Source organism: Zalophus californianus, chromosome 2 (assembly GCF_009762305.2).
Source record: "Zalophus californianus isolate mZalCal1 chromosome 2, mZalCal1.pri.v2, whole genome shotgun sequence".
NCBI classification, from domain to species: Eukaryota; Metazoa; Chordata; class Mammalia; order Carnivora; family Otariidae; genus Zalophus; species Zalophus californianus.
The window spans coordinates 132,148,559-132,164,775 of NC_045596.1; the positions used below are offsets into that span (position 1 = coordinate 132,148,559).

General features: G+C 35.4%; 1 protein-coding gene across 4 annotated transcripts in view; it reads left to right on the top strand.

Annotated features, from left to right (window-relative positions):
* GLRB (glycine receptor beta) overlaps nt 1–16,217 on the top strand; it is a 105,059-nt gene that overhangs the window by 74,960 nt on the left and 13,882 nt on the right. For 3 of the 4 annotated variants that reach the window (XM_027600227.1, XM_027600228.1, XM_027600230.1), the window contains one exon: nt 11,085–11,377. In XM_027600227.1, coding sequence (XP_027456028.1) covers nt 11,085–11,377 — 293 coding nt within the window. Of the gene's footprint in view, nt 1–11,084; nt 11,378–14,567; nt 14,652–16,217 lie in introns of those variants that run through there. The other variant, XM_035726397.1, reaches the window with a different exon arrangement.

Consider the following 16,217-nt stretch of genomic DNA (forward strand, 5'->3'; position numbering starts at 1 on the left):
CTTCGTGTAAAGTAGGTTTGAGAAGATGGGCAGACTAGGAGCTTCTTTTTGGACATGTTAAGTCCGAGATATCTTTTAGGCAGTGTTATCAGGTAGTCAGTTGGATATACAGGTCTGGGGTTTCTAGGAGAGATCAAGGCTCGTAGTAAGAACTTCAGATTTATCTGAAGTTGCTTATGTTTATATTTGTCTTTAAAGTGATGAGACTGGAGTACAGGTACAGACGACATCTAACAACTCAGCCTTTGAGACTGAGAAGATGAGTAACAACCAGCATGATGTAGGTTCCTGGGAGCCAAATGGAGAAAGCATTTCTAGGTGAAGGGAGTGATCAGTCAAGCTGCTTATAAACCAAGTGAGTTTGGGGCTAAATATTGTCATTGGATTCAGCAACCTGGGGAAGTCACTGGTGTCCATGATAAGGACAGTTTCCATACAGTGACAAGAGGAAAGCTTGGTTGGAGTGACTTCAAGAGAGAACAGGAGGGGAGGAACTATTGGCATCCAGTATAAACAACCCATTGGAGATTGTTAACTGTAAAAAGAAAAAGAGAATAAGGAAATAACTGGGGTGGGAATAGGAGTTGAGAGGTTTCTGGTTTTTGTTTTTAAGGTGGACAAAATCACAGTATGTTTATTTTTGGTGGAAAACAAACACTAACAAAGGAACAAATGAGAGATGGAAGAAGTACAGGAGCAGAGTCCCTGAGACGTGAGAGGGGATGAGATCTGGTAGACAGACTGGCCTTTGCTAGGACAAAGTGGATTTGTCCCAGGGATCAGCAAACTCCTTCTGTTAAGGCCTGATAGTAAATAGTCCATGTTTGTGGGCCATATGGTTTTTGTTGCAACTCCTAAACAATAGGAGTTGACAGTACATAATTGAATGGATGTTGGTGTGTTCCAGTGCCCTGTGCATCAGTTTACTGTCCCCTTATCTACGATATCAGGAGAGAAGGCAGAGTATGTAGGTATAGACAGAGATGGGTGAGTAGATATGGTAGTGGGGGCTTGTAAATGATTTTGTTTTCCTAATAAAATAGGGAGAAAGATCATGAGTTGCCAGTGAGATAGGATAGATTATTGTGAGTTTGAAGAGACAGAGAAGGTAGTGAATGGGCAAGGGGTAGGGACATATTTATGTTTTTGACATGTATTCATGATGTTGCTTATGTTTATATTTGGCTCTATCTTATTGCTGAGCAGTATTTCATAGTATGGATACAGCACAGTTTATTTTTCCATTCAATAATTGATAGACATTTAGATTGTTTCCAATCTAAATAATGTTATTATAAATAATGTTGCTATGAATAATTGTGTACAAGTCTCTGTATGGACATATGTTTTCATTACTCTTGGGTAAATACCCAGGAATGAGATTTCTTGATTTTAAAGTAAAAATATGTTTTGCTTTTAAAAAATTTAATTATTTTATTTTATTTTTATTAAGTTTTTAAGTTTTATTTTAATTCCAATATAGTTAACATACAGTATTATATTAGTTGCAGCTGTACAATGTAGTGATTCAACTGTTCTATATATTACTCAGTGCTCATCATGATAAGTGTGCATTTAATCCCCTTCACCTATTTCACCCATCCACCCATCCTTGTCGCCTCTGTCGCCAGTCTGTTCTCAATAGTTAAGAGTCTACTTTTTGATTTGTCTCTCTTTCTCTCATCTTTTTTTTTCTTTTGTTCATTTGTTTTGTTTCTTAAATTCCACATATGAGTGAAATTGTATAGTATTTGTCTTTCTCTGACTTATTTCGCTTAGCATTATATTCTCTATCTCCATCCATTTGTTGTAAATTTCAATTTCATACATTTTTTTGTCTGAATAATATTCCATGGTATGTTTATGTGTGTGTGTGTGTGTGTATATACCACATCTCCTTTATTCAGCTATGGATGGGTACTTGGGCTGCTTCCATAATTTGGCTATTGCAAATAATGGTGTAATAAACATAGGGTGGCATGTATCCCTTTGAATTAGTGTTTCTGTATTTTTATGGTAAATACCTGGTGCTGCAATTACTGGATCATAGGGTAGTTCTATTTTTAATTTTTTGAGGAACTTCCACATTGTTTTCCACAGTGGTTGCACCAGTTTGCATTCCCACCAACAGTGTACGAGGGTTCTTTTTTCTCCACATCTTCACCAACACTTGCTGTTTCTTGTGTTTTTGATTTTAGCATTCTGACAGGTGTGAGATGATATCAAAATACGTTTTACTTTTATAAAATACTACGATAGTGTTTATCAAAAAGATGGCACCATTTGCTTCACATACTCCCTAACATTTATCAGTTAGTTCACATACTCCCTAACATTTAGTGTTCTTACCTTTTATAGATCTCTAGGATAATGTTGAATAGAATTGTTGAGACATGGTTTATTCCTGATTCTAGGTAGAAATAACTGAGCCATTCATTATTGAGTGTGGTAGTAGCTATAGATTTTTTGTAGATGTCTTAATTGGATTGAATAGATTCCATTTTCTTTCTAGTTGGCTGTTTTTTTTAATCATGTATGATAAAATTTGATTGAATTTTGATTGAGTTTAAATTTGATTGAATTTTGCCAAATACTTTTTCTGCATGTATTTAAATATTTAGATGGGTTTTCATCTTTATTTTGGTGAATTATATTGATTGATTTCTAGATGTTACATGAGTTGCAAAAATTATTAGCACAAAAATATGTTCATAATATTTCTTTATACCTTTAATGTCTGGCTGTAGTGGTATCCCAGATGTTGTTCCTGATATTGTTAAATTGTGAATTTTCTTTTTCTTGATCATTCTAGCTAAAGGCTTATCCATTTTCTTGACACTTTCAAAATCTCAGTTTTCATTTCATTTATCTTTTCTATTATTCTTTTTGTTGATTTTTAGCTCTTTATTAATTTCTTCTTTTTAATTAGTTTGGATTTAATTGGATCTCTTTTTGATGCCTAAAGTGGGAACTCAGATAATTGATTTTAGACCTTTTTTTCTTTTCTAATATGAACATTTAAAGTTATAAATTTCCCTATAAGCATCTGCTACTATTCACAAATTTTGATATATTGTGTTTTCATCTTCTTTCAGTTAAAAATATTTTTTGATTTCTTTTGTGATTTCTTTGGCCCATGGATTCTGTTTGATTTCCAAATATTTAGAATTTTAATAAGTACCTGAACATGATTTTAATTTTATTTTAATGCTTTTTGATTTTGTCAGAATATGATTTCAAACTATTTTTTTGAAACTTTTTTTTATGGCCCAGACCAGCATATGTCTCCTGGTAACAATACCATGTTCACTTGCAAAGTATACTTGTCATGGTTGGGTGTAGTGTTCTATAAATATCAGTGGAGTCAAGTTGTTTGATAGTACTATTGAAATCTTTTATGTCTTTTGTCTAGTTATTTTTGTAACTATTGGTGAGAGAGTTATTCAATATCTCCCACTATATAGAATTATGCTTCAGGTATTTGGAAGCTCTGTTTTTAAACCATTACATATTTATAATTTTATCTAAAAAAGAAATCATATTATTTTAATGTATGATTTAATGTATATTACTTTAATAAAAAGATAGTCCATGCAAATGGAAACAAAACTGGAGTAGCTATACTTATAACAGAAATAGACTTTAAAAAAGAGACTGTAGGGCCCCATGGGTGGCTCAGTTGGTTAAGCATCTGCCTTCAGTTCAGGTCATGATCCCAGGGTTCTGGGATCAAGCCCCACATCAGGCTCCCTGGTCAGTGGGGAGTCTGCTTTTCCCTCTGCCTCTCATCCCACTTGTGCTCTCTCTCTCTCTCACAAATAAATAAATAAAATCTTTAAAAAAAAAAGTGGAAACTGTAATGAGACAAAGAAGGGCATTACATAATGACAAAGAGGCCAATCCAGCAAGAGAATATAATATTTGTAAATATTTATGCACCCAACATAGGAGCACATAAATATGTAAAGCAAATATTCACAGACCTAAAGGGGGAATAGATAGCAATACATAATTGAAGGAAACCCTAATACCCCCATTTATACTAATGGATAGATCATCCAGACAGAAAATCAATAATCAGCCTTAAACATCATGTTAGACCATATGGACTTAACAGATACAGAATATTCTATCTAAGAGCAGCAGAATACATATTCTCAAGAGTACATAGAGCATTTTCCAAGATAGATCATATGTTAGGCTGAAAAACAAGTTTTAATAAATTTAAGAGAATTGAAGGCACATCAAGCAGTTTTTCAAACCAAATGGTATGAAACCAGAAATTATAAAGATTTCTTTATTTAAGAGAGAGAGGGCCCATGCATGGGAGTGGGGGCAGGGGCAGAGGGAGAGGGAGAGAGAATCTCAAGCAGACTCCCCGCTGAGCATAGAGCCTGACACAGAGCTCAATCCTATGACCCTGATCATGACTTCAGCCGAAACCAAGAGTTGGAAGGTTAACCAACGAAGCCACCCAGGTGCCCCTGAAACTAGAAATTAATTACACAAAGAAAACTGCAAAATCGACACATTTCTGGAGATTAAACAGCGTGCAACTGAACAACCAATGAGTCAAAAAATCAAAAGAGAAATTAAAAAATACCTTGAGACAAATGAAAATAAATGTAACATGCCAAAATTTATGGATGCAACAAATGTAGTTTTAAGAGGGAAGTCCATAGCGATAAATGCTTACCTCAAGACACAAGAAAAGTCACATATAAACAACCTAACTTTATACCTGCAGGAACTAGAAAAAAGAACAAATGAAGTCCAAAGTAAGTAGATGAAAGGAAATAAAGATTATAGTACAAATAAGTGGTGACTCAAAAGACAAGAGAAAAGATCAATGAAACTAAAAGCTGGCTCTTTGGAAAGAAACAAAATTGTAAAAAGAAACAATTTAGCTAGATTCACTGAGAAAGAGAGAATGCTCGAATCAATAAAATCAGGAAAAAAGAGACATTACAACTGATATCAGGAAACATGAAGGGTCATGAAAGACTACTAGAAACAATTATATACCAACAAATGGACAACCTAGAGGAAATGGATAAATATACAACCTACGAAGCCCAAATCATGATGAAATAGCAAATTCAAACAGAAGGATTACCAGCAAGGAGATTAAATCAGTAATCAAAAACCTCCCAAAAAGCAAAAGTCCTGGACCAAACAACATCACTGGTGAATTCTACCAAATATTTAAAGAAGAATTAATACTAATTTTCCTCAAACTCTTCCAAAAAATGGAAGAGGGGAGAACTCTCCCAAACATTTGACAAGGTCAGCATTACTCAGACAAGAATGCCACACACTAAAAAGATTACAGTACAATATCCCTGATGAATATACATGCAAAAATCCTCAACAAAATATTAGTAAATCTAATTCAAGAGTACATTAAAAGTATCATACACTGTGATCAAGTGGAATTTATTCCAGAGATATAAGAATGGTTCAATATCTGTACATCAGTCAGTGTGATACACCACATTAACAAAATGAATGATAAAACTCCTATGATCATCTCAGTACATACAGAAAAAGCATTTGAAACATTTAACATCCACTTATGATAAAAAATATACTCTCAACAAAGATATAGAATGTACCTCAACATAATAAAAGCCGTATGTGACAAGCCTACAGTCAACATATTATACTCAACAGTGAAAACCTGAAAGCTTTCCATCTAAGATCAGGAATAAGACAAGGATATCCACTCTTGCTATTTTTATTTAACATAGTATTGGAAGTCTTAGCCAGAGCAATTAGGCAAGAAAAAGAGATAAGCATCTAAATTGGAAAGGAAGAATTAAAACTATTTGCAGATGACATATACAGAAAACCATGAAGACGCCATCAAAAAACTGCTAGAATTAACAAATGAATTCAGTAAAGTTGCAAGATACAAAATCAACACATAAAAATCTATTGTTGTGTTTCTTTACACTAATTATGAGCTATAAGAGAAATTAAGAAAATCCTATTTGTCATCGCATTAAAAAGCATAAAATACTTAGGAATAAATTTAACCAAGGATGTAAATGAACTGTATATTGAAAACTACAAGTTATTGATGAAATAAATTGAAGACAATGCAAATAAATGAAAAGATATTCCATACCCAAGGATTACAAGATTGATATTGTTAAAATGTCTATACTACTCCAAGCAGTACACAAATTCAGTGGACTCTCTATCAAAATTCCAATAGCATTTTTCACAGAAATAGCATAATCCTAAAATTTGTATGTAGCTACAAAAGATGCCGAATAGCCAGAGCAGTCTTGAGAAAGAAAAACAAAGCTGGAGGTATCCACATTCCCTGATTTCAAACTATACTACAAAGCTGTAGCAATTAAAACAGTATTGTATTGACATGAAAAATAGACACACAGATTAATGAAACAGAATAGAGAGCCCAGAAATAAACCCATGCATATATGGTCAATTAATTTATGGCAGAGGAGCCAAGAATATACAATTGAGAAAGGACAGTCTCTTCAATAGTGTTGGGAAAATTGGACAGTCACTAGCAAAAGAATGAAACTGGACCACTCTCTTATACCATACACAAAAATTAACACAAAATGGATTAAAGACTTAAGTGTAAGACCTGAAACCATAAACCTCCTAGAAGAAAACAGGTGGTAAACTCCTTGACATAGGTCTTGGTGATGATTTTTTGAATCTGACATCAAAAGCAAAAGAATCAAAAGCAAAAATAAACAAGTGGGACTGTATCGAACTAAAAAGCTTCTGCACAGCAAAGGAAACCACCAATAAAATGAAAAAATAACCTACCAAATTGGAGAAAGCAATTGCAAATCATATATCTAATAACTCTAATATCCTAAATATACAAAAACTTATACAACTCAATAGCAAAAAAAACAAAAACAAAAACAAAACAAAATGAAACAGAAAAAAAAATCCAGTTAAAAAATGGGCAGAAGACTTGAAGAGACGTTTTTCCAAGACTTACAGAGGGCCAATAAACACATGAAAAGATGCTCAACATTCTCCCAATCTCATTTTGATTTACCTTTTCCATTGTTAACAAACATGAAAGCTCCCTCTATGAATTTTAGGTAAAGAATTTTGTCTTTAGCTACTTCTTTAAGTATAGAAGTAACTATGCAAGTAACTTTGAAGTAACTTTTATAAATTATACTAACATTCCCTTTCTCTGGTACATAAAACTCTTTAACTGCTGCTAAAAAGGGATTTTTCAAACAAATAACTTTCAGTCAAAAAGATTAATAATTTAGGTTACAAGTCAGACCTCTAGCAGACCATGCATACATAGATTTCTTTCTTGTACTCTTTTCATCTGGAATAAGATCTCTTACAGAAATGTCAAAAAGTATTTTTGGATTCCCACATAATATTAACAATGGTTTTCCTTTTAGTATCCTTTGATTAAGGCATTGTGAAATGATAACATCTTAATATAATTTAGTAGTACTTTTAAATAAATTTTCATTTTATTAATCACAATTCCACATATATGAATTTTATAATTGCTTAATGAGATAAAAATCATTTGGAGTTTAGATAGGTATGAGAACACTTGCAGTTACTCCTTGACCAGTTCATGACATTTGTTATTACATTAGCATGATACTCTCTAGCTCCATCCTTATTGCTGCAAATGTGCAAGATCTCATTTTTTTTTGATGGCTGAGTAATATTACACTGTGTATATATATATATATATATATATATATATATATATATATATATACACCACATCTTCTTTATCCATTCATCTATCATTGGACACTTGGTTTGCTTTCATATCTTGGCTATTGTAAATAATCCTGCAATAAACTTAGGGGTACATATATCTTTTCAAATTACAGTTTTCATTTTCTTTGAGTAGATACCTAGTAGTGGAATTTCTTCTGAGTGGTTTATAATTTATTAAAATTCAGACAAAATTTCACTATGCATTATTTACCAGTGAAGTAATTTTATTTGAAGAATATGTTAAGATAATGCCACCATATTTGTCTAAAGAAATATTAATTGCTCAGATTTTGTTTTTTAAAAAGATTTTGTTTATTTGTTTAGAGAGAGAGAGTGTGTGTGAGTGGGGGTTGGGGTAGAGGGAGAGCGAGAGAGAGAAAATCAGCAGACTCCATTCTGAGTGCAGAGCCTGGGGCAGGTCCCAATTTCGCACCCCAAGATCATGACCTCAGCCGAAATCAAGAGTCGCCACTTAACCGACTGAGCCACCCAGGTGCCCCATGATTTCCTATTTTAGGATAAAAAGAACAAATGGGCATTTCCTATTTTAATATGATTTCCTAAAGAGAAGGCATACAGTGATGTTCACATTCTCCTCCTCCATAACTCATCTCCATTTCTAGTCTTTCATCTTCGAAATGATAAAAACTGTAATAGAATTGACTATCATGGTTTCTAACTTAATACCTGGGATTATCAATACCTCCTTTCTACCCCCCAAAAAATCCATAATGTCATATCGTTCCTTTTAAAAGGCAGTCCCTTCTCTGTTTCTTTGGTCTCCTCCTTGGACACTCCAACATTTCTTCCTCACAAAGTTTTCTATATTTTCAACATGACCTCCATCTGCATGATACTGGCTTATCTTTCCTTCTACAAAACTCTCACGAGCATTGTGCTGTATCATGGTCATCAATTTTGTGTTTCTTGGCCTTTACCTAACCTAACTCAGCATTTTCATACCAAAGTCATTATCTTTTCCAAGTCTCTTCTTCCCATCTTTCATGGGTACTTTCCTAGTAATCTGTTTTTCAGAAAATTGTCTCAATCTTTTCCTTCTTCCTTCAATAACCAAGTCTTTAAAAAATGTTCTCTTCAAAATCCTTTTTATATCAGTTCTGTCCTTCTTTTCCTCATGCTTTGTTTCAGCAACTACTATTTTTTTTTTAAAGATTTTATGTATTTATTTGACAGAGAGAGAGATAGCGAGAGCGGGAACACGAGCAGGGGGAGGGGCAGAGGGAGAAGCGGGCGCGGGGCTCGATCCGAGGACCCTGGGACCATGACCGGAGCTGCAGGCAGACTCTCAATGACTGAGCCACCCGGGCGCCTCTGCAACTACTATTTTTTTCCTTTCTTTGTCTCTTTTGTACATCCCTACCAAAGTAATGTTATTCAACATTCTTTTGCTAATTTCATTTCTCTTCCCTCAGTTTACAGTTCCTTAATATTTTTTGCCAAACATGGTAAATTCATTATAATGCTTTTAGGACCTTCTATAATCTGACATTATTCTCCATTTTCTCATGAAGTTTCTTTTCTTTTTTTCTTTTTTTAAAAAACTTTTTATTTATTTATTCATGAGAGACAGAGAGGGAGAGAGAGAGAGAGAGAGAGAGAGAGAGAGAGAGGCAGAGGGAGAAGCAGGCTCCCAAGGAGCAGGGAGCCCGATGCGGGACTCAATCCCAGGACCCTGGGATCATGACCTGAGCCGAAGGCAGATGCTTAACCATCTGAGCCACCCAGGCACCCCATGAAGTTTCTAATATATCAGAAAATATTCAGGCATACTACTAAGTTTGATACATTCTGTGTTATTGAGGAACGTGAAATGCTATGGAAACACAGAAAATGGTGTGTCAATATAGTCTATCTCAAGGAATTAAGTAAGGCTTGTTTTTGATTGATAGGTTGGCACATAACATTTGATTAAGAATAGAAAAATTGACTTGGAAATATAATTTGCCAAATTAATGCCCATAGGTATAATTAACTGTAGTTTCAATCGATAAGTGATAGGACTTGGGATTTTTATGTTATTTTCCACTTCCAGGTTAGAAACCTTAAGACCTATATTAACTTTAAAAAATATAATCCTATTAATTAGTTCTTAGTTTTCCTGAGGACTAAGGATAGTTAGTGTGATAGCAGATTAGATGTTTATCAAATCTTTATATTCTAAGCAATATTGTTTCCATCTGCTAGAAACCTTTCTTAGAGAATCTTTTAACTCTTGAATACTTACAAAAATACAAGCCAACAAACGCTATACCTTTCAGGAGCCACTGAATGCAACTGATGGAATATATTTTTCAATGTTTTAACTGATTATTAATACTAATATACTACCTGCCATATTCCCAAGGCAAGAGAAAAGAGAGCCAAGTGTATCTGTATTAGGATAACATATTCATTAATTAGTGGTGGTCAAATCTGAGAATAAAAAAGTGCACTTGGCCCCATATGTGAATTGGACTCGCAGAGTCAAGGCACACCTGTTTCCTACATGGCTGAAAGTGAGTCTCCCTTAACATCATGTAAGACTTTTTCTGACCCAGGGTGTTATTGGTAATCAGTGCCAGTGGGTCATATTTGCCCATCCCCTCTTCTGAAAATATAAAGGAAGGAAGGAAGAGACAAAAGGGAAAGGCTGGGAGTGTGGCAAGTGTAAAGAAAAAGAGGGATATAAATTAATGCAATTTTCCTTTAGGATCTTATAATTATTTGACTTAAATTGATATATAACTAGTTAGCTTTCCATAAATGGTTAATATTACATATAGCAGAATATTATTCTTTCCTTGAAAAGCTGAAATCATTTGTTTCCCTGAAATAATCAGGGATGCTCTGTCTTTATCTTTTCTATTAGATTTTGTTTTTTAATTGTGAGGCTTATCAGAACATTGCTTTATATGTTCTATTCTTGCTCAGGTATAATTCTTGATGGGGTAAAATTCAGTTCTATAACTGTCCAAAATAAAGCTGAAAAATGGCATAACTAATTAGAGAGCTTTATGGCTTTCTCTGAGATACTACAAAATAGTTTTAGACATCTATAGTATTTAAACCAGATCTAAATTGTGTTTTTAAACCTTGGTTTAAATGTCTGTTTACTTTTAAATATTAAGTATTTACAAACATCTCCAACTACATTCACTAATCCTAACATAAAAGGTGTGTCAGTACTGTTTTTTCTACTCTTTGAGCTTGAAAGAGACCTGAGGAGCACTGAAACTTACTGGAGAGTCATATTGTCAAAAAGTATTGTTTGCAGAACGTTTCACAGGGGTAAAAAGCAATTTTAACTCCCATTTCTGTTTCTGTAGGTATCTTCTCGGTACTCAGCTTGGCCTCCGAGTGTACAACACTTGCTGCTGAACTTCCCAAAGTATCCTACGTGAAGGCTCTTGATGTATGGCTCATTGCTTGTCTTCTTTTTGGGTTTGCTTCACTGGTGGAGTATGCTGTCGTCCAGGTGATGTTGAATAACCCCAAAAGAGTTGAAGCAGAAAAAGCCAGAATTGCTAAGGCTGAGCAAGCAGATGGGAAAGGTGGAAATGCTGCTAAAAAGAATACTGTGAATGGTACAGGGACTCCTGTTCACATTAGCACTTTGCAGGTAAGAATAAAACTATACAGGGAAATTATTTCCCCCATCCTTTCTGCAGTATCAGGAGAAAGATACTTTTCTGTGTGTGTGAAGTTTTGATAGAATTGGTATTCTGTCATTTCTCTTTCACAGAGGAAAAGGAACTGTACACAGCATACTTTTTTGGGAAAGAAATAAAAAAACACTTAGGTTAAATACTAATTAAGAAAAAGAAATCAACAGCTTATCAAATTTCTAGAAGACTTTCCATGGAGTTTCATGGTACATTTCTGCTTTGATGGCTACCATTGAATGTGGAGATCTTGCCAAAGTATTGACCTTCCTCCTGTTCCTCACTTGATAAGCCATCACTGAGAGGCCAGAGGACTGCCGGGAGCACTGATCTTCTGTCATCATTGAAGACCTTAGCGGAGCCCATGCTCTTGATAAAACCCCCTACTATCCCCCACCGAGTTAGAGAGCTACACACAGAGTATGTTAGGCAGGCTACTTACTTATCGGATGCCTGGCTCCTAGAGAAACTATACCCAGAGTCTGGGGTCTGTCCAGCCCAGTGGTGAGTGCTTACAGAATTGGACCTTGCTTTATCACTTGATCATAGATCTAAGAATAATAGGCAGTGCCTTTAGATTCTGATAAATTCTGGGGCAAGAGTCTATTTCATGGATTATGAATCGCCTCCTCTGCCTATATTATGGCCCCATCTTAATGGGGCCATTAGTCTATTTGTTAATTACCACCATATCCCTTACCTAGAATGTTAGACAAGTATGCCACATACACATTTTTAAATGCAAAAGCAGGCAAACTGTTTTTATGTGGTGCTGCCTGAAGCTAGATTTTTTAGAAAAATTAAAATTTTTTTTTGTTCTGGTTGTCATTAAATTCATTTTCTGCATCTACAGCCAAGACTCTCTGCAATGTTAGTTGCTACTTTGTCGGAAGGCTTTTCAGGCCTTATAAATCATTATACCCTAAGTCCCTTTATGAAGAATAAGTATACAATTTTCATTAATACAGAGCTATCATGACCTTAGGGAGGTCATATATTTGGCATGTCTTTTTCCATCCTTTTCCATCCAGCATGTTTATATCATTATGTTTGAAGTGAGTTTCTTGTAGACAACATATATTGTTGATTTATGACTTTTAATCTGCTCCACCACTCTCATGTTTTAATTGGTATACTTAGATCATTTAACTTTAATATAAGTATTGATATATTAGGGCTTCAGTCTATTGTTCTATATTTCATTTTCTTATCTCCCTCTTTTCTGTTTCTTGCTTTCATGAAGACTACTTAAACATTTTATAGAATGACATTTTGAGTTTTTTATATTGTTTTTAAGTATATAAGTATTTTATATTGTTTTTAAGTATCTAAGTATCTTTAAGTTATAAGTATCTCTTTGTCTATCTTGTTTATTGGTTGTTCTAGGTACTAATTACATGTACATAACTTATCAGGGTCTACTGGTGTCATTATTTTGCCAGTTTGTGTGATGTGTAGAAACATTACATTCTTTAACATTCCTTTACCTTTCTGTTTATGATAGAATTGTAAATATTTCTTAGAACCTAATTAGAAAGTGTTATACTTTTTGTTTCACTATCAAACATAGTTTAGAAAACTGAGAGGGAGAAGGAAAGCTTATTGTCTTTATATATCTTTTTGCTTACTATGTTCTTGCTTTTATTCTGATATGTCTTCCATTGTTTACTTTTAGAGAATTTCCATTATCCATTACTTTGGGTGGTGCTGCTGGTAACAAATTGTTCTAGTTTTCCTTCATCTGAGGAAGTCTTGATTTCCCCTTCATTTCTGAAGGATAATTTCACTAGGTACAGGATTCTGAGTTGACAGTTCCTTTAGCACATAAAAAACATTGTGCTACCTCCTTCTGGCCTCTGTAGCCTCTGATGAGAACCTCACTTAATTCATATGGTTTTTTCCCCTAAGGGTAAACTGTCATTTTTCTCTGGCCACCTTCAAGACTTCTTTTGGTCTTTATTATTCAGAAGTTAAATTCTATGTTTTGGTGTGGATTTCTTTGCGTTTATCCTGTTTGGGATTTGTTCAGCTTGTTTAAAAATGTAGACTTAAAGGGGCGCCTGGGTGGCTGTGTGGGTTAAACGTCTGCTTTCAGCTCAGGTCATGATCCCGGGATCCTGGGATCGAGTCCCACCTCGGGCTCTCTGCTAAGCAAGGGACCTGCTTCTCCTTCTGCCCCTCCCCTGATCGTGCACTCACTTGCACGTGTGTGCTCTCTCTCTCTCTCTCAAGTAAATAAACAAAATCTTAAAAATTTTTTTTTAATTTTTTTAAATGTAGGCTTATGTTTCTTGGTAAATTTGGAGAGTTTTCAGCTATTATTTTCTCTAGTACCTTTTCAGATCTGCTTTCTTTCTCCCATCTTTCTGAGACTCTGATGACACAACTGTTAGATCCTTTGTTATAGTCCCACAGATTCCTCATGCTTTTCAATTTTTCTAGTTGATTTTCTCTGTTTTGTTGAGACTGGATAATTTCTTTGGTTATGTGTTCTAATTCACTGATTCTTTCCTCTGCCCCTTCCATTTTTCTGTTGAGCTCATCCACTGAGATTTATATTTTGCTTAATGTATTTTTCAGTTTTAAACTTTCCATTTGGTCTGTCTTTTTTCTTTCTTTCTTTCTTTCTTTCTTTCTTTCTTTCTTTCTTTCTTTCTTTCTTTCTTTCTTTCTTTCTTTCTTTCTTTCTTTCTTTCTTTCTTTCCTTCCTTCCTTCCTTCCTTCCTTCCTTCCTTCCTTCCTTCCTTCCTTCTTTCCTTCTTTCCTTCTTTCCTTCTTTCCTTCTTTCCTTCCTTCCTTCCTTCCTTCCTTCCTTCCTTCCTTCCTTCCTCTCTCTCACTCTCCTTCCTTCCCTTTTCAAGATTTTGTATTTCTTTGCTCAGGCTTTCTATTTTTCAAAGGTTTCAAACAAATTTTCATAATACCTGATTGAAACACTTTTATCATCTGTGTTTTAAAATATTTATCAGATAATTCTAATACATTTTTCACCTTGGTGTTGGTATCTACTGATAGTATTTTTTTAAAATTCATTTTGAGATCTTCTCTAGTCCTTTGTATGATGAGTGATTTCTACTGAAACCTGAACATTTTCATATTATTTTATGAGACTCTGAATCTTATTTAAACTTTCCTTTCTTGTTTTAGCTGGCTTGCTCTGACTGTGTCCCAGGAGAAGGAAGGGTGATGCATCAGTACTTCCAGAAGTAGAAGTCCAGATCCTCACACAGTGAGGATGGGGTCTCTTCATTATTGCAGGGTGGGATTGGGAGTTTTTAATACCCCATGTGATCTTCACTGATAACTACAGGGGGCATGCCCTTGTCACCACTTTGTGGTGATAAAAGTCTTGCCTGTCTGCTAGGCCTCCTATGACATCATCCCCAGTGTAGAAGAGGGGAAGCAGTTTGTTTCTGCTAGGTGGGGGTGAAAGACGTTTAACCATTGGAGCCACCCAGATGCCCCTTCTGCCCAGTTTTTAACTGGATTGTGTTTTTTGATATTGAGTGGTATGAGTTCTAATGTGAATGTTGGTATACTTGATTTGTCCAGAAGTCCCTTACACTATCCAGTTTTAAAATTATTTTTTCTCTTTGCTGTTCAGTTTGGGTTATTTTCACTATCCTGACTTCCATATCACTGATCCATTTTTCTGTATCATCTGATCTGCTGTTTATTCCCTCTAGTGTATTTATCGTTTCTGTTATTGCAATCTTCAGCTCTGGTTGGTGCTTTCTTATATTTTCTATCTCTTTGTTGAAATTCTCACTGTGTTCATTCATTCTTCTCCTGAGTTTGGTAAGCATTTTTATGACTATTACTATGAACTCTTTATCAGGTAGATTGCTTACTCCATTTCATTAAGTTCTTTTACCAAGATTTTGTCTTGTTCTTTCACTTAGAACATATTCCTCTCTTCATTTGCCTAACTGTCCGTGTTTGTTACTAAGTATTAAATAGTTGAGCTCCTTTTCCTGGTCTTGAAGGAGTGGCCTTATTAGGTGTTGTCTTGTGGAGCCCAGAAGTGCATATCCTCCTGGTCACCAGAACCAGGTGTTCCAGGAGTATCCCCTGGGTAGGCTATGTGCACCCTACTGTTGTGGTGGGGACATGACTGTTGTGGGCATGTGGTAGGTGGGAGTGGCCCCTGGCCCAACTGGCCGGGATGCCTGGCTCTGACTGCTGCAGGTGCACGGTGGGTGGGGTTATTGTCTTGTCAGCTGCAAGGCCTGACAGAGGCACATGTTGTTTGATGCCCTTTATGGGGCATGCCCTCTAAAATTAGCAGTCTAGATGGAGGATTCCAAAATGGCATTCACCAATGCCAGGATCAGCATGGCAGAACAAGATAGTAAAAATGGCTGCTTCCAGTGTCTAAGTTCCTGGGGGAAGAGAGGCTCAGCTCTCTCCTGTTCTTGCACTGGTTTCCATGTCAAGTGAGTCAGCACCTGAGCCTTTTAAGAGTGGGTTTTTCTGTTACTATGGTTCCATAGTTTTCCTGGACATATTCTTTATCAGTTTTTAGAGGTTAGGTATTCATATCTCCTGTGCAGAATCTAAGGGTTAAGTTGCATGATATGGAGCTCACATCTTTCACTCCTCAGGATAAAGCTCTATACCTTTGAGATCCTTCCTAAACATGGAGTGCTGTGCCTGGGGTGTGGTTTTATCCCTTAGCAAGACTGTATCTCTGCCTCTTCTACCCATTTTGTTGATGTTGCTTATTGCCGGGGCTCTGTTCATCCAATTTCTTGATCCCCTTCAGAGGGAATTATTCCATATGCAGTTGTAGATTTG